The 19,039-nt window shown below is 44.9% G+C and overlaps 1 protein-coding gene across 3 annotated transcripts in view; it reads right to left on the bottom strand.

The window, feature by feature from the left end:
* Nucleotides 1–14,402, bottom strand: part of SCUBE2 (signal peptide, CUB domain and EGF like domain containing 2) — a 76,778-nt gene extending 62,376 nt beyond the window's left edge. For 2 of the 3 annotated variants that reach the window (XM_022563176.3, XM_089915185.1), the window contains exons 1-4: nt 12,735–14,402; nt 11,421–11,543; nt 4,995–5,120; nt 614–748 (exon numbers count right to left, since the gene is read on the bottom strand). In XM_022563176.3, the coding sequence (XP_022418884.1) occupies nt 614–748; nt 4,995–5,120; nt 11,421–11,543; nt 12,735–12,990 (640 nt within the window). In that variant the 5' untranslated portion in view covers nt 12,991–14,402. The remainder of the gene's footprint in view (nt 1–613; nt 749–4,994; nt 5,121–11,420; nt 11,544–12,734) is intronic. The other variant, XM_022563174.3, reaches the window with a different exon arrangement.
* Nucleotides 14,403–19,039: the final 4,637 nt, after the last annotated feature.

Genomic DNA, 19,039 nt, shown 5'->3' with positions numbered 1-19,039 from the left:
TCTACTGAACTAATAGAAGAATAAAATAGGTATAAACTCAATGCAGAGAGAATGAGCCATCAGAGGAGAAGAATTTTCTGCAAATTTATGGAGGAATGGTAAATGACAACATGGGTGAAGAAAAACATAGTATAGAGACCCCCAGTCTGGGGAGGGGGTTCACCTGCCCCCTGGAATCCCAGAAGCTCAGAGTTCAAAAACGCAAAACACAGGGAATGCCGGGTCTTGCTGAAAACAGGGCAATTCACTGAGTCTCCAAAGGAAGGCTCCAGCCCCTCCTTCCCCAAAAAATGTGCTGTGGTTTCCAGCACCTTTCTGAAAAACTGGGAAGATCATCCATTGCATTTCTCCTGAGACGTCTAGTCATGTTTGAAATGTACTCCATTTAGAGATTAGAATCAGAGAATGTGAGAGTTTGAAGAGACCTCAGAGCTCACCCAGTCCAACCCACTTATTTAGCAGGGTGAGGAAGGTGCAGCTAAAATAACCTGCCCACTTGTCCTCAGGCCTCCAGGCTTTCTAAACTCCGTGCTTCCCTCTAGAGCCTTTGAGGATGGGGGTGGGGGATTCTCAGATGTGACCCTGCCCCCTGCCCCCAGCCGAGCAGAGCTACCTTCTGAGCGGTGAATGCACGTGTGCTGATTGTCACTCAGGAAAAACCCCTCCTTGCAGCGGCACTCGTAGCTTCCCATGACGTTGACACAGGTGTGCTGGCAGCCGCCATTGTTCTCCAGGCACTCGTCCACATCTGGAGGGGGAGAAGGCTTAGCCTTTGCTTTTGTGACTGCTTCACACACCGCCCCACCCACCACCACCCTGCCCCGGCAGCCCAGGGGCTCCTGCTAAGCAGAGACGAGGTCACTCGTCAGGTCCTTGCATCACAGAAGCTCTCAGAACTGAAGCCAGTGGGGCCGCAGGTAATTAACCCAGCCCTCATGGGTCTAGAGCTCCCTTAAACAGGCCCTCCACCTGGACACCTGGATAATCAGTTCAGTAAGTATTTATTGAACACCTTCTCTTTCCTAAGCACAGTGCTAGAGGAGACAATAAAACACAGATGCGTAAGATCGAATTCCTTTGCTCTGGAGCATCTCCTTCAGCAGAGGGAAAGAGACAACTGTACAAGTAATTGTGAGATAAGGTAAATTGTGGTACAAAGGAAAGAAGTCACCTCTGTTTGTGGGTATCGGGATGGGTTTTATGGAAAAGCTGATGAAGGTATGAGCTCTGCTGTGTTTCTTCAATTTTAAATCAGGAGAAGGGATTCTAGGCAAAAGAAAGGGTGTGAGCATAGTATGAAGGCTGGGAGACACAGAGTATGTTCAGATAACACAGTGTTATTCAATTTGGCTGAAGCACAGTACATGCAGGGAAGTTACAGGAGACAGAGCTGGGAAGATAGACTGGGTCACACTGCAGAGGACCTTGAATAGCAAAGAAGTTCCTGCTTCATTTGAGAGGCAACTGGGAACCCTTGGAGCAGGGTGACAAGGTCAGCCCCTCGTGTTGGGAAGGATAAGGCAGCAGCTGAGGGAAGGACACAGGGAAGGGGAAGAATTGAAAGCCTGGAAGTCCAGCTTCACACGTTTGCCTGAAATAGCCATGGCTGGCGCTAGTAGGGGACCAGGCCTGGGGCCTGGCAGTGGGGATGCCTAGGATGGAAGAAATAGAAGGGGACTGTGGACAAGGTGCCATGTGGACATGGGGTGAGGTGGCTGAGAAACATGGGGAAGACCAGTGCTGGGTACAGAATTGGGTGTGGAGATGTGGTTGGTCCCCAGCAGGGCAGGGAGGTAGTAACTGTGAGATGCTGACATTCAGGGCTAGCTCCAGCAGGCTGTGGGAAGCCTGAGCCTGGTGTAAAGACAGCTTTGAAAACCACTTACTTGTGGTGTCCAGCAGGGAGGGAGGGAGCCTTGCCCCAGTGCTATGCCCCCAGGGCGAGGTTAGGGGACCTTCCTTCCACTGTGTCACATACTACCTTGTGCGCGGCTCCATCAATACACTTACCACCGTGCATTTTCAAAATCTTTTTTTTTTAAATTGTACCTTTTGACTCCTCAACATCTTTTACTTATGCATCTCCACTAGACTGCAAACTCCTTGAGGACAGATTTTTACAGATTTTTTTAAAATTTAGCATAGCCCTGGAACCTGCAGGCACATATTAACTCTTCAATGCATGAACAAACAAGCAGGAGAGCACAGCATCACCAGAGTTAAAGATGAGGAAACTTCTAGAAAAATCTCAGACATGACAGAAGCTCAAGGAGAAGGCTGATGTAAAAGCAATTTATTTTCTCTAGCCCTGACTTCCCACGTGCCTGTCACTAGCTCCTGGGGGCATCCGTAACAAGAACGTTCACACTTAGATATCTGTTATCTGGTTTCAAGCTTCAGATTTTACAGTCATCCGTCCTCCCACACTACCCAGCAGATGCCTTGCTAAACTGATGGGACTTAAGCCATCCCCTGAAGCCTAACAGACTTGCCCTTCTCTATGCCAAAGGGTGAAGGGAGCACATTCCAGAGGGTGAGATGTGCTGGAACACACCTGGCCCCACTGTTCCACAGCGAGGCCTGGGGTGAGCAGGAGAGATGTCTCCCTGAACACCAAATCCTGGCCTGGTTCTAAGTAAAGGTGTACTCCCCTCTGAGCTGCACCGCCCCACCCCGTGTTTAACCCACTATTCCTTTTTGCCAAAGCAATTAGAAATGAATCAAGTTGGGTGACGCACTCTGATTGAATTAATACAAAAGTTCACATGCACAAATGTGTATCACTAGGCTGGTGAGTTTCTGCAGAATGTAAAACAGTGTTTTACAACCCTGTCTGCATGTTAGAACCCTGATGTCCGGACCCCACCTCCTAAGACACTGATCTAACTAGCCTTGGATGAGACCTGGACAATGGTGTCATTTTAAACTTCTCAAGTGATGCCAGTGTGCTACAGGACCTAGTAGCTATGTTGTGCTCTCAGACATTCAATAAATAGAAGCTGAATTCAGGTGGGCTGAGCTGTGTGGAAGAGCTGCGTTTTGTGTTTCAGGCTCACAGGCACCCAAGATCTCCGAGCACTCTGGGTCAAGTGCCAGAGCTAAGTGGTGTTTGTGCTCTGCATATCCTGGCTAATATATCGGTGGCTAATTGTGCGGTCAGGGGGCGGGGGAGAGGTAAGCGTCATCCCGAAGAACACAGGAAACTGTCCCTCCTAAAAAATTTAGGCTCTGAGCTCCTTTCCTGTCACAAAATGCTTCTGCTCTTTCAAGTCCAAATGGCAGCGAAGTCTCTGTGTGTGCTGGTCCTGCTGTTCTCAATGTACCACTGTATTTTCTCATGCCTTCCTTTTCATAGAATCCTCAGCCCCTTCAGATATACTCGGTGGATATACTCAGGGTTTTTCTCCAAGGCAGACCCTTGCTACCAAACCCAAAAAGAGACCCCAAAGAGGGGAAATGGAGATACTCTGCTGAAATACCTGTGTTAGCAGCCAGGCCAGGAAGGACTTGGGGCCTCAGGCCTTTACTCCAAACCACCCCCACCCAAGCTGGCCCAGGTCCTTAACTCTTGGAAGTGTCCACTTTTTGTTCTTAGGAAGCTCATACTTCCTCCAAGCTGTGGGTTTGGGCACAACTGTGATGACTGGGTCTTCCATCAAATACAAATCCTCAAAATGCCATTGGCTAATCAAAGGGAAATGAGTGATTTCCCCTAGAAAATGGTTTTTAAAAAAAACCACACTGTATGCTTCTCAACAAATTACACACTAAAAGTGATTTTTTTCTAAAGTTTTTAATTAATCTCAATTTATTGATGCTCTCAGGATTGTCTCTCTAACGTGTCTTTTTGTGGTGCTAATGGCCTAGAAAGTCTGCAGAGGGGTTAGTGACTCCCCAGCCCTCAATCAATTCTTCCTGATAGCTGCAGGCTTAGAAGGCCAAACGGTCTGACCAGTGCTTGACCTCTCACACAGGGCTCAGACAGGAAGGGACAGAGTCTATATCAGGATGGGGCTCCAGGTGACATGATACAGGTCATATCAGGGCTTAGTCCCAAATACTCTCCTTCCCCAACACGAAAAATACAAGTTCTGCCTGTACTCATTTAGTGACTTTTATGCTGATCTCAAAGCATTTGATCAAGTGGCCATTCCCACTGCACAGCAAGGGAGCATCTGAATAGCTGTCCCCACAGAGCCAGGGCCTGGCTCAAGCTGCTCCTTGGTTAGCCAAGTGGATATAAGTGGGTCAACCACATGAAGGATCATCAGTGTCAAAGGAATCTGATGGCATCTGGGTCCCATGTCCTCCTGTACCACTGCTAACAGACCACAAACACTTGCCTTCCAGGTGTGCTGCATCTTCTAAGACCATCCAACATTCAACCCTATCCAACTGCTTGCTAATTTTAAATTCTGTTTTATTCCTGGCATAAGGAACCAATGTAAACAATACTCTTTGCAGTCCCTAACTCAGAGACTGAAACTCCAACAGATGTTTCTGGTTTGTGGAATACTAGGAGGATGTTAATGGAAGGTTTCTACTTGAATTTCTCTCTCTTTTAAGAAAAAAGAGGAGGGTCTACCTGGCTGAGATCCAAGCACACATGTGGAATCTTCAGGACAAGTAGTTTTACATGATTCTGGAAGAGAGACACTTACCATTGAAGAAATGGTTATAAGTCAAGACCCTTTTAACACAAGACCAAAGATCTTAAAGGTAACAAGTCAATGCCAGAAAATCAATAAGTAGTAATGTCAATGTCCACCCACCTCCTTGGACTAATGGAGGATTTATATTATGAATGATCACATAAAAACTAAAATACTTAACCTGGTTTTCTATCAGCGAGTGTGATTTCTAGGGAGCCAGAAAACAAAGGTCTCTGATCCCATTTTTCTTTTAATGAGTATGTTTTTGTCAAAGAAAAGAAAGGGGTGGAGGTGCTGGAGGGTAGGTAAAGGAGAATTACCATTTCCAATCATTTTCCTTACCAAGACAATTATGACCGTCATGAGCCAACATGAAGCCATCAAAACAAGTGCAGCGATAATTGCCGGGAATGTTCAAACAGTCATGGACACAGCCTCCATTGAGTTCATTTTCACATTCATCAATATCTGAGGAGTAAAAGAGAAGTAAACCACACAAGCACTATTTCTTTAGTGTGGAGAAATATGCATTTACCTTTTAATCAGCCATCCCACATCTAGCAATCTCCAACAACAGAAAAATAAATATGCATAAGGTTATTTGCTGCAGCATTTGTAATTACAAAATATTGGAAATGACCTAAATGCCCATGCACAGCAAGCAGTTGAAGAATTAAGGTACATTTACTTGGTGGAATACTATGCAGCTGTTAAAAAGAAACAATGAGCTAGATCTCTACGAACTGATTTGGAGTGATTTCTAGAATATATTAATAAGTAAAAAAAATCAAAATGCAAAAGAGTATCTGTAGTATGTTATCTTCATGTAAAAAATAAGGAGGTACATGCACACACACACACACACATGAAATTCCAGCACGCTTTTTTTGCAGAACTTGACAAGCTTATCTTACAATTTATATGGAAATGCAAAAGACTCAGAAGAGGGAAAACAATTTTGAAAAAAGGAGAACAGATTTGGAGGATTTTCACTTACTATAAAGCTACAGTTATCAAGACAGTGTGTGGTACAGGCATAGAGGCAGACAAACAGCTCACTGGAACAGAATCAGAGTCCAGAAATAAACCCTTATATTTATGGTCACTTGATTTTAGACAAAAGTGCTAAGGCAATTTACTGGAAGAAATGATAGTCTTTTTAACAAATGGTGCTGAGACAGTTGGATATCCATATGCAAAAAAGGTTGATTTAGGCCCTTAACTCAGACCATACACAAAAATCACAAAATGCATCAGAGACCTAAATGTAAGAGCTAAAACTAGAAAGCTTTTAAGAGAAAATATAAAACTTTCATGAGAAAATCTTTGAGACCTTGGGTTAGGTAAAGATTTTTTAGATACAACACCAAACACACAATCCATAAATCTAAAAATTAATGATTGGACTTTGTGAAAATTTAAAACTTTTATACTTCAAAAGACATTAAGAAAATGAAGAGAAGTCACAAATTGGTAGAAAATATCTGCAAATCACATACCTTATAAAGGGCTTATAAAGAACTCTTACAATTCAATAAGAAGACAAAAAACCCAACTTTAGAATGGGCAAGAGATTTGAATCAACATTTTACCAGAGACAGGATGCTAATGGCTAATAAGCACAGGAAAAAAATGTACATCATTAATTATTTGAGAAATTATAATTATAATCACAATGAGATACCATTTCACACTCCTTAGAACAGTTAAAATAAAAAAGACAGAATGACAAATGTTGACAAGGATGTAGAGAAATGGGAAACCTCATACACTGCTGATGGTAATATAAGATGACATAATCACTTTGGAAAGTTCCTTGGCAGTTCCTTAAAAGGTTAAACACAAACTTACCGTATGACCCAGAAATTCTACTTCTAGGTATGTATCAAGAGAAATGCAAAATCATGTCTACACAAAGACTTGCAGGTGAATACTCTTGGCAGCATTTTTATTTATAATAGCCCAAAAGTAGAAACAACCCAAATGTCCATGAAATACTAGTTAACAATAAAAAGGAATGAAATACCAGTACAGGATGCAACAAGGATGAACCTCAAAAACATTATGCTAAGTGAAAGAAGCCAAACACAAAAGACCATAATGTATGATTTCATTTATATGAAATGTCCAGAAAAGGCAAATCTACAGAGACAGGAAATAGATTAGTGGTTGCCTGGAACTGGGGCTACGAACAGGGATCTTACTGTGATGAGGAAAATGCTTGAAAACTGTATTATGTGATGACTGCACAACTCAACTAATTTACCCAAAATCATTGATTTGTACACTGACTTAGAATTGGTGAATTTTATGGTATGTAAATTATAACTCAATAAAACAGTTAAAAAGAAAATACATATTTAGCTGCTTATTTGTGCAAAAGAAATACAGGAAGGATAAACCAGAAAGCACAGAGATTGGTGACCCATGGTGTGTGGGAGAAGGGGTGGAAATAAGGAGGAATGGGAACAGGAAAGGAATAGGAGGAAGGAGTCACACTTCTCTAAGTTTTTGAACTGCTTTGACTCTCAGAGCCACGGTGATGTTTTACATACACACACATCAACCAGGAAACAAGAGTGAGGGTGACAAGAGGGATTAAAAAACGGAACACAGGGCTTCCCTGGTGGCGCAGTGGTTGAGAGTCCGCCTGCCGACACAGGGGACACGGGTTCGTGCCCTGGTCCAGGAAGATCCCACATGCCGCGGAGCGCCTGGGCCTGTGAGCCATGGCCGCTGAGCCTGCGCGTCCGGAGCCTGTGCTCCGCAACGGGAGAGGCCACAACAGTGAGAGGCCCGCGTACCGCAAAAAAAAAAAAAAAAAAAGGAACACAGAGAGAAACAAATGAACCTAACTGTACTGTAAATGAGTAACACACCACACTGAAGGGGATGGGGAAGAAAAGTACTAGCCTAAGTATGTTTGAAAAATAGTAGCTTGACTGGATGTTATAAGGCCAAATTCAAAAATAGTTGTATACAAATACTGTACCCTAATTATTAAATCCGTTTTACTCCCAGAATTATAGAGTAGTAATTCTGTAAATACTTTATGTGTATACTGGGATTGAACAAATAGGTGTGTACATTGCAGATAATGAGAGCCAGGTTTCTCACTGTTGGAGAAAGAAGTTATGAATAGCCAAGAGGGAGGTTAGAATGAATCCTGTGATACTGTTTTGGAATCTGAAGTATCAGTGTAACTCACTGTTTTTTATATATATACAGAAATGGATAGATACAAGGAATAAATATAGATAAGTGTGTATGTGTGGGTTAGTATACACACATATATTTCCTAGCTCTGTCCACTGAGAGGGCCTAGGAGGAATGACATCCCAGTAACAATGAAAACACCAAGCATCCAGATCTTGGTTTCTATACAGCGTTTTCCAATAAAAGGAAAACCAGTGCTCCCGGAGAAGTAATTGATTCCAGGGCTGGGGAGGGGAAAATACAGGTTGAGGCTGGAGCATTTTTGGTACCAGAAAATTAGGAATTTCTCAAAAAAGGATGGAGGCATGTCAATAGGACACAGGAGACCATGTGAAGGAGCTCCCAATGGCTAAAGATGGAACAACTTGAGCCAAAAATAAATAACCATATAATTAAATAAACACCCGTGAGTCCATACTGGCATAAATACATAAACACATAAATCAATGCATAAATAAATGGGGGAGGAGGGACAGATCTTCCTTACAGAAGAATCCCAATTAATAGATGTGTAAGGAACTAGAGAAATACAAAATTACCAAGAGTCACATATCACAGTAATAATTGTTGCAGGCAAGATCCACAGTTGGATGCTAAAATCAGCATAGGTTAAAAGTATCTGCCCCGATATATATATATATACTGAAAGGGGAAAAAATAGTAACTTTGTAGTGGAGAAACCCAGAATACACCATTTTAACCAGATGATCAAGATTAACATCACCTGTAGTGGGAATGTTGCCATCATGTGCCCCAGATGTGATGCACTGAAAAGCACACAATAGCACTTCTGTAGCAGCTTTGCCGAAAGCTTCACTTTTGTATTACTACAAATGCGTAACCTCAATTTTATCGAGAGAAGACATAGGACATTCTCTTATCGTGTCAGTTCCTACCATACTACTTCTTATCATGTGAAAACATAAGGCCAACAAAAGAACTGAACAGTACTCATCAATGTGTCACTGCCATGAAAGACCAGGAAAGACTGAGGAACTGTCACAGAATGGAAGAGACAAAGGAGACAACAGTTAAATGTAATGTGGGACTTTGAGTTGGATTCTGGAAGAAAAAAAATAGAAAAACTGTTAGGGAAAAACTGGTGACATTTGAGTAAGTCTATAGTTTAGTTAAAAATATTGTGCCAGTGTTAATTTCCTGGTTTTGATACTGTACTATGGTTATATAAATTGTTAACATTAGGGTAAGATAAGTGACAGACATATGTGAAGAATTCTGCACTAGTTTTGCAAATTTTCTGAAGTCTAAAATTATTTCAAAATAAAAAGTAAAAAAAAAAAAAAATACAAAGGCCAAGTCTAGATTCATCCCTGTTAAACCTGATTCAGTTCCTTAAACTGAGAAATAAGGACCATATAATTAATACTGACCACTGAAACATCCCCTCCCCAAAGTCTGGGATATAAGCAAAGATCATTTAGCATAAAACATCATTTACCTAAAGCCACTTCTGAAGCACATTATTTTAAAAATACTTATTCAGGGCCCATACTTTCATTTTTCCAACATTTTGGCAGAAGAAATTTGTGGAGGATAAAATTCTGTTCACTCTGAGCAAACCAGTTCCCATCCTTGAACTTAAATAGGGGCAAGTGACTTCAGTGATAATCACAACACAAATGATACCACAGATTGGACCCAAGAGGCTTAAAAACTATTAAGCCAGGAAATACACATAAAAGTTACATCTTTGAATATCTTTATTTTTGAATCTTTGCAATCCCCATTTTCTTTCCTTTTCCTTCCTGGAAGAAAGTTTCCATTTCTGGATCCCTGTACCAGAAATCCAAACTAAACAGGGTCATCCTTATTCACTAGGTTTATAAACACTACAAGTATTCAAAAGATCAAATCCTTCTTAACAGGGAGAATATATGCTCTCTGTTAATAGTGATTACCTGGGGATAAATAGGAAGGTCTTTACTTTTCTATTTTACACATTTTTGTATTTTTTGTATTGACTTTCTATAACAATAATCACATATTATTTTAAAACCAATTTAAAGGTAGAAAAGCAGCGATGCCAGTCAGTCATTAATTATTTTAAACTAAATAGTAGGCTTTTCACTCTAAACTGTTAGCAATTCAATTTCTTATTTGTGATAAGCCAAACCCAACAGCTAAGAATAATCAAACTTTTGCCACTTGTCATTCAACATTATTTACTAAATAACTACTTTATCCAAAAGAAAACTTGGCATGGTTTCTACCCCAGAGAGCATACAGTGACTGAAGGTCACAGTGAAAAAGTGAACATTTTTTTCCCCAAACAGGGTACCAACATGTGTGAATTCCAGTACTGTAAATAGAATATTTAATACGGTGAGGATGTGGTATGGAGGAACTGGCAGAGAGATGTTTCAGAGAGAGTACTCTTTTGGCCTCCCATGATGCAGGGCAGATAGAGAGAGAGATGGCTGTCTGTCTCTGGGAAAATATGAGCCTGAAGAAACAGAAGGGCTTTATGGATGGACCACCAATTCCACTTGCTGCGAACCTGACCAGGAGCACGTCTCCTTTGATGGGAGAGGCAGGAGTTTTGCTCCTCCTGCACAAAGGAGACCATAAATTTATTAGGATTTCTCACCCAACCAAAGAGGGACACTAGGAGGCTGCGTGAACAGCAGAGACGTGGGGTCAGGGACAGAGCTAGAGTGGGGATCTGACTTTTTTTCACCTGCCGGCTAATTGTGTGATCATGCCCACGACCCCTTTCCCGATTCCCCTGAGCCTCAGTGTCCCCATCAGTAACACGAGGGAGAGGATTGGCTCAGAGCCCCCTGAAGAGCCCTGCCAGCTCCAACATGCCACAGTTTCCATGCCCCAAGCAGCCTCTTCCTATGAGAGTCCAGCCTGCAGCTACTTCTCAATGGCAGAGTTTCTGACACTGAGCTGATCCCCCGTGGCCCAGAACACAAAATGGCAAAGTCCAGACTTCAGGCTCCAAGATCTGGAGCTCTAAGGGCTTAAAATATCCCTCCACACATCTTTCCAGGGCCAACTTGCAGCTCCAAATGAGGCAGGCTCCTGGTGCAGCTCTAAAGCTTGGCAGGTCACAATGCCAAACCACCCGAAGTCAAGGACAAGATAGAGCCGCCAGAACCTCAGGGGAGGGCAGGACTCTGGCACTCAGACTTCAGAGCAAGGGTGCTGCCCCAGGGAAGTACAGGATCAGCACAGATCAGCCCTGTTCTGGCAAGCATGGCTCTCCTGATCAACATGGCTGCTGACTTTCTGCCCCCAAACTGAGTGGGACCAAAAGATACTAAAGCAGTGCTTTTCCTTTGCAGAAGCTAGACAAAAGGACATTTCAGAGCCAGATAAAACTGTATGATCAGCTCTCGGGAAGACCTGATGTTCCCTGTTTTTTAAGGATCTGACATGCAATTCAGAGAGTAGGTGATGTGACCCGGGGTGGGGGTGGGAGGGCTGCTGAAGCACTTTTACCAACGCAAGTGGCCACGACAAGAGCTGAGGAGGTAGGGAGATTCCCCTGCTGGCCCACCCACTGCTGGTCCCCAAGTCACTTACCCTCACACTGCCTGCCCTCCCCTTGGTAGCCAGGCCTGCAGGAGCACTTGTAGGAGGTGGGTGTGTTCTGACACAGGGCATTGGTGTGGCAGTCATCTAGCCCCTGGGCACACTCGTCCACATCTGCAAAAGAGCACAGCAGCTCCTGATATGGTGCCCCGAGCCCCGGTGACCTGGCCTTGGCCCCTCTCTAGCATCATCTCCCACCAGCCCATCCCACTCACGCCTCGCCAGCTAAACTGCTTGGGAGTCCCTGGGATGAAGTGGACCATGTCCAGGCCCCTGTTTCCAGGCACAGCCTGTTCCCTCTAACTGGGATACCCTCTCCACTGGCCTTCACGACTCAGCTCAAATCCACCTCCTCTAGGAAGCCTGCCAGGTCCCCAGAGTGTAGGTGAGGTGTCCCCCAGGATATGCTCACATATCACATTGTCACTGTTTTCCTGCCTCCCCATCTAGATGGTGCCTTGATTACAGACTGGAGCTGTGGCCCGGAGGCAAAGCACAGTACCTGGCACATGAGTAGGCGATGGTAAAGGCCTGCTGAAGGAAAGAGCAAGTTGGCAAAAAGGCTCTGAAAACCGAGCAGAGTCTGTCAGTTTTCTCAGGGTTTGGGGTATGGGGGGAAAGCTCACCCTGGGCTCTGAGAACACCATCCTGAACCCTCAGACCATGCAGAGAGGTAATGGTGCCCCCCTCCACCCCTTCACCGCTGCCCACCCTCTCAACCTGGAAACCGGCCTTGGCAGAAGCCTTTCCTTGGCTGATACCCCTTCCAGGATGTTAATTAAAAACAAAAGAGTTTTGAAAGTATTCCAAGTCCAGTTAGTGCACAACGGGTATTCCCAGATTCTCAAGCAGCAGCTGTTCCACAGACAGAAAAATCCCTGGAGCCGACCCTGAAGCCCCCAGGAGAGCTTTCCGGCGCCAGAAGAAAGGAGCGCGGCTGCCATAACCTCACGCGGCCGGAGCCCTCAGTTTCCCCATCTCCGCAAGGAGACTCCAAAGCCCTGCTCCCCGCTCAGCCCGCGCGAGTCTGCCCAGCAGGCGCTCCCCGGGGATCAGGGCGGGAACTGTCATCAGCCCCGGGTCCGAGGCCGGGCCGCGCACTCAGGCCCTGGGCCTCTGGCCCGCGCGGTGGCAGCGCCTCTGCCTGGCCTGCGGGTGCGGCCCCAGGGGAAGGGGGGCCACGCGGAGCTCCGCAGCCGAGCCTCGACCCCGCTTGCCCCGGGCGCCCCGCGAGGGTCACGGGACCCCTTCTCGTCGCCCTCCCTGCTCGCCGTGCCAGGTGAGCCCCCGCGGCCGGACACTCACCCTCTGGCGGCCCCGCGGCGCGGCCCCAACCGGGCGGGACAGCCGCCGTCAGCAGCAGCGGTAGCAGCAGCGGTAGCAGCGCCCGGGCCGCCCAGGGGCAGCCAAGGCCCGCGACCCCCATGGAAGGCGCGGCGACTGCGGGCAGAGACTGCGGAGCGCGGGCGGCGAGCGCGGCGGCGGCTCCAGGAGGTGTGTGCGGGCGCCCTGCCCGCCGCGCTCTGACACCCCCGGCCCGGCCCCCGAGCCCCAGCCTCATTTTCACACAGTCCTCCCTGGGCCGCCCCTCCCGGCCCCCTCCCTTCCCCCTCCCGGCCGGGGCGGAGGGGGCGCGGCCGCAGTGGCCGGAGGACGGCTGTCAGCCTGGCGGGGTCGGGCCCGGCGGGCCGCGAGGCCCCCGCCGCGCAGGCCCCCGCCGCAAACCCGCTGCTCCCGCACCGCCGCAGCGCTGCGGCCCGCGGAGAGCCTCGTGCTCCGCCCGTTCGCGGCGTCCTCCAACTTGACCCGGTCCCTCTTGTGAAGACAAACAGCACTTCCAGCCTGAAATACTCGGACACGGGGCACCCAGAAAGTGTCCTGTGTAGCTCAGAGTCCTATAGTCCCCAAACCCCAAAACCAACTATGGGGCTTACCCATCTCTCCACTTAGAAGGGGGAATGTGGATGGAATGAAAGTGATTCCACAGACTTCGCATCCTCAGGAGAACTCAACGGAGAGGGTTAGCCCAGCTTCTCTGCTCACCTCAGCACACACTGTCTACACCCTTCTCCGTTCTGCCCAACCCAGGCCTTCTCTGATCCCCTGCCCCCAAGTCCTGGGAGGAGAGTGGCCCACTTGTCCCCAACTGGGGCACTGCTGAGACTGTCCCTCTGTGGCACAGTGCTGGGCCCATAAGCACAGCACAAAGTGTTCATTTCACTGAAAACTGGTTAAATGTATCTTCAGAGCAGCTTAAAGGTGAAGGAAAAGGGGGCCATAATGTCAAGGGTGAGCCACCAGGGACAAGACAGCCCAACATGGGCACAGGTGGTATCTACGACCACCTGAACTCATAAACATCAGGTATGGCCAGCTGCAGATACAGGCAGTGCTTGTCACCTGGCCCTCCAAGCAAGACATCCTTATAAGGGAACACACCTGCACAGGGCCTTCCCACACCACCCTAGGCACAGGTGACTGGAGCCAACCACACGCAGCATCAGCATCGCTCCAGGAACGAAGGTAGTAGCAATTCTCAGATGCAACAAAACACCATACTCAGGGATTTTAATGTTCATTGTTTGAGCTTCTCTGTATTTATTAAATTTTCTCCTGTGAATATATGCACACATATATGTATGTATGTATGTGTATATATATTCATTCCTTTGATAATCAGAAAAAAATAAACATCACAAAAAATCCACACTGAGCTCATGCACAAAAACATGTCTTCCTAGGGTCCAGCACCCTCTCAGAGCTCCCCACTCTGCACCACTCCTCGGCTGCCCCTGCCCCTCCCGTCCCCACGGCACCCAGGCTGAGACTGCCTCTTTGGGTCTTCATTCCTAGTGTTGCTGTCTAATGGAGAATCTGAGAAAATAACTTTTCTGTGGTTGTTTTTCTTTTGACCTTTTCATCCCCAGCAAAGGCAAGCAGGTTGCATCCCTTTTTCTGTCTTTCACCCCTCCCTCCCACCCCCTTTTGTTTGGTGTGGAGAGAGACACTCAGCTATTTCTAGTAATAAGAGTTATTTTTACACATTTGTAAATCTTCACTTAGTGAAAGTTCTCTCCGCCTTTGCCTTTGTGTTCTTAATGGTAGCCATAAATTACTGCCTTCTTTTCTCTCCGCTGCATCAGGCTTCATTGCTTTTGAAATGATCAAAGTTATTTTCTTTTAAAATCCAACTGGAAACTGCCCATTGTGTGGCACAGACCTCGTTAGCTCCAGTCAAAGCATATAAATACATAAAGCTGCCCATTAAACTCTACAGGAGCCTCCTCCAGCCCCTTGTGCCTGGTAAGAAATAAGATGCACTGTTCTTCCCCTCAACTGTTTCCCCAAGTTTATATTTCAGTAAGAATACAAATTAATTATGAGACCTAATGCTTTTTTGTCTAAGAGTGTAAGTTTTCCCCGTGTTTCCCGGGAAAGTTTACCACTGGCACAGGTCTCCAAAAATGTTCTGAATCCTATTTTGTTTGCCCTAACTTCCATACAACCGTGCTTTCAGCTGGTCGGCTCCCAGATTCCTCGGCAACCTTTCTGACACTTCAGATTAAAGTCAATATGGTTTACAACCAGGAATTTCCATAGGGGAAAGGCTTCAGGGGAAATTTGTGCTCAAATGTCAATGTTTTCAGTGTTCCAATGTCAGGAGGGACTTCATGGGCCCTGAGCTAGCTGCCGTCTGCCCTCTATTGTCCCACTGAGGTCCCCACACTGTCCCTGGACTAAGGATGAAACTCCCTCTCTCCTCCCTCAGGCTGAGAGGCCATGAACCAGACCGGAGGGTAGAGACAGCCCAGCCAGCCCCAGCCACTGGTGTGGGCTGCTGGCACTAAGAAGGCTGTGGAAGCGGAAGCTGCGGGTGCTCCTGAACTGCATATGGCTAAGGTAAACTCTGCATTCACTGGACACCCTTCAGTGCCCATCTTTTTTGACACTTCAGCAGCCTTTGGAAATTCCTTTTAGAAACTCTCCCTCCCTTGGGTTTTCATGGCAACAGGCAAGCTCCTGATTTTCCAACCTCTCAGGAAATGCCTTCTCGGTCATCTTCTTGGGATCCTCCTCTTTCAACATCCTCTCCCTGATGGTTCGCTCATTCCCTTGTTTCCATAATAGAAATCTCCCTTTAGCTTCAGTTCTGTGTATTGTCTCCAATTGTCTACTGGATACCTCCACCTTGATCTCCCACAGGTCCCTCAGATTCAAGATGTTCAAAACGGAGTTCATCTTCTTCCTCAAACCTGCTCCTTCTCAAGTACTTCCTCTCTTAGAGAGAAGGGCACCACCATTCTGCCAACACCAGGTCAGAGACCTGGCAGTCATCCTAGACTCCATTTTCTCTCTTCCCACCACAGCCAAACCCTCATGTCAACTCGACCTTCTTACCATCTCTCAAAACCATCCCCTTCCTCCATGCAAGCTTCCAAAGCTCAGGCCTCATCATCCCTCACCTGGTCTGTTGCTCCTAGTCGGTGGTTCCTTATAGATTTCCCGGTCTAGAATCTCACCCCACTTCAGTGCATCTTCCACAGTGGCTGCCAGAGTAAAATGTAAGTTTCATCACAACGATCTCAGTCCTCCTCAGGCTAAAGTCCAAACTCCCTTGATATAACCACTCAAGCAAAACATGACTACCCACTTTTAGGTATATACCCAAGAGAAATGAGTGCATATGTTCACCAAAAGACACATAACAAGAATGTTCATAATGGCTTTATCACACTAACACGAAACTAGAAATAACCCAAATATCCATCAACTAGAGGATACATAAACAAATTGTGGGATATTCATTCAATAGAATACTATAAATGAATAAATAAAATGAACAATAAAATGAACAAACTCTAATACACTCAACAACACAGAGGCATCTCATGATTATTATATTGAGTGAGACAAGGCAGATACAAAAGGGTACCTATTGTGTACTTCCGCTCCTATGAAGGTTAGGAACAGACAGAACTAATCAATAGTGACAGAGGCCAGAATAGTAGTTCCCTCTGGGGATAGGTATTGACTGGGAAGAAGCATGAAGGAACCTTCTGGAATGCTGGAAATGTTTTAGATCTTGATCTGGGTGGGGATTATATGGATGTATACGTATATAAAAACTCATTGAGATGTTGGCTTACACTTAAAACACTTTATGCACTTTATTGTATCTTTTTACCTCAAAAAATAAGTTAAAACAAGAACTGCTTAGCCAAAGACGTATGTGATCTGACTCCCTTCTACATTTCCAGCTTCTCTCCTACTACACCCTTACCCACAAGCTACACTCAGCACCATCGAACTACTTGTACCAGGAATTTGTCACTTACCCCCAGATACATCTTTTCTTTTGCTCACGCTCTTCCCTTTGCCTAAAAGACATGAAGTGGGTCTCAATAAATATTTGAGTAAATGAAGTGCAACATCTTGATTAATAAGTATTACTAACAGAGGGCCAACTGTACATATAAAAACTATCAAATTATACACCTTAAATATGTATGACTTAACTAAATGTCAATTATAACTCAACAGAGTTGTTTAAAAATAATTAAATTAAATTAAATACATACCATTAAGAATCAACCAGAAATGAATGAGACTAGCTTTCTATTAAAATCACCTCCAGAAAAAAAAATATATATATATTACTATACCCCAAGGAAAAAGATGTGTGCTGAGATGTCCCGCAGACAGCAATGAGGTATGGATGAAAGTACTAGAGTCTGCAAGCTAGCAGGTTCTGAGAACTAATGCAGAAAGGAAAACCCATCTGCTCTTGCACACACATTAATTTCTCCTCCATGGATGGCATTCACATCTCCTAGAAAGCTTTTTTAGCACGTCTGAGCTGGATGTGAAGTAGTAAATTTTTCTAGTTGCTTAACCCATCTCCATCTGCTCCTTCCTCCTTCCTACCAGATATTCACCCCTTCCCCAGACAGCCCATGTTCCTAGGAGGGAAGCTGCCCCACCCTCGACTTCAGGCTCTGCAGTTGGATTAAAACAATCAATATCTTTCATTCCATTCCCCCTGCAACAGTCACTGGTTCAGGGGTAAACACTGGTTCACGTGTTCTAATCAGAAGGAATTGCAGTCCCTTTGCTTGAAAGGCTGGAATGGAAGAGTTCTCTTTTCCTGTTGCGATATGGGTGTGATGAACGAGACGCTGTGGCAGCCATCCTGATACCAACCCAAAGAGGGTAAACCAAGAGGAATATTGAAGTCCCACCTGAGCCACGCCCCACCTCGGGACCTCCAGGTATATGTGCCAGTACACTTCCTTAACATTTGAATTGGTTTTGTAAAAATATTTTTATTTTTATTTTAAAAATTGTAGTAATATATATATATAACATAAAATTTACCATTTGAACCATTTTAAAGTATATGCTTTAATGGCATTGAGTACATTTACGTTGTTGTGCAATCAACACTGCCATCCATACCCAGATCTTTTTTCATCTTGCAAAACTGACACTCTGTACCCATTAAACAATAATTGTTCATTCTCTCACCCCGCCCCAGCCCCTGGCAACCACCATTCTACTTTCTGTTTCTATGAATTTGACTACTCTAAGTACCTTATATGAATAGAATCATACACTATTTATGACTGCCTTACTTCATGTACCATAAATTCTTCAGGGTTCATCCATATTGCAGCATGTGTTGGAATTTCCTTCCTCATTTAAGGCTGAATATATGCCACTGTATGAGTATACCACACTTTGCTTATCCATTCGTCTGTCAATGGACACTTGGGTTGCTTCTGCTTTTCAGACATTTTGAATAATACAGCTGTGAGTGTGGGTGTACAAACATCTATCTGTGTCTCTGCTTTCAATTCTTTTTAGTGTATATCCAGAAGTGGAATTGCTGGATCATATGGTATTTCTATTTTTAATTTTTTGAGGAACTGCAGTACTAATGACCACAGCAGCTACACCATTTTACATTCCCACCAGCAATGCACAAGGATTCCAGTTCCTCCACATCCTCACCAAAACTTACTGTTTTGTTTTGTTTTAAACAATAGCCATCTTAATGGATGTTAAGTGGTGGCTCATTGAGGTTTTCTGAATTAAGTTTTCTGTTATTTACAGCCAAAAACATATTCCTATTCAGCTCCAGATAAGCCTCCATTAGGAAACTTTAGCTGGGTAGCAGGTGATCCTCTGAGTGAGGTGGGAAAAAGAGAGTTGGATGGGGTTGAATCCTCTCAGGAGCCTAAGTAACAAATAACTGTTTATTCACAGAGTTGATGCTATCTTGGTGTAAATGCCAGGACTCTGTTTCTTCAATGGTTCTGAAAACTGCACCAACACTCCTTTTTGCTTACAGAGGATTAAAAATCCTTCCAATAAATTTTTCCTTAAAATGATAATAGTTAATATTTGAATAAATACTAAATGTCAGGCATTATTCTAAGTACTTCATATGCATTAGCTCATTTAATCCTCATAGAAACTCTATGAAGTAGATATCATCATTATCCATATTTTACAGATATAGAAACTGAAGTGAAGAGAGGTTAAGTAACTTGCTAGGAGGGGACAGACCAGGACTTAGTGCCAAGATGTCTGGCATCAGATCCTCCTCC

The sequence above is a fragment of the Delphinapterus leucas genome, chromosome 7, assembly GCF_059928025.1.
Source record: "Delphinapterus leucas isolate spDelLeu-1000000601 "Yukka" chromosome 7, BTC_Dleu_Yukka2, whole genome shotgun sequence".
In the NCBI taxonomy this organism is placed as follows: Eukaryota; Metazoa; Chordata; class Mammalia; order Artiodactyla; family Monodontidae; genus Delphinapterus; species Delphinapterus leucas.
This window is presented reverse-complemented; position numbering and strand designations above follow the sequence as displayed.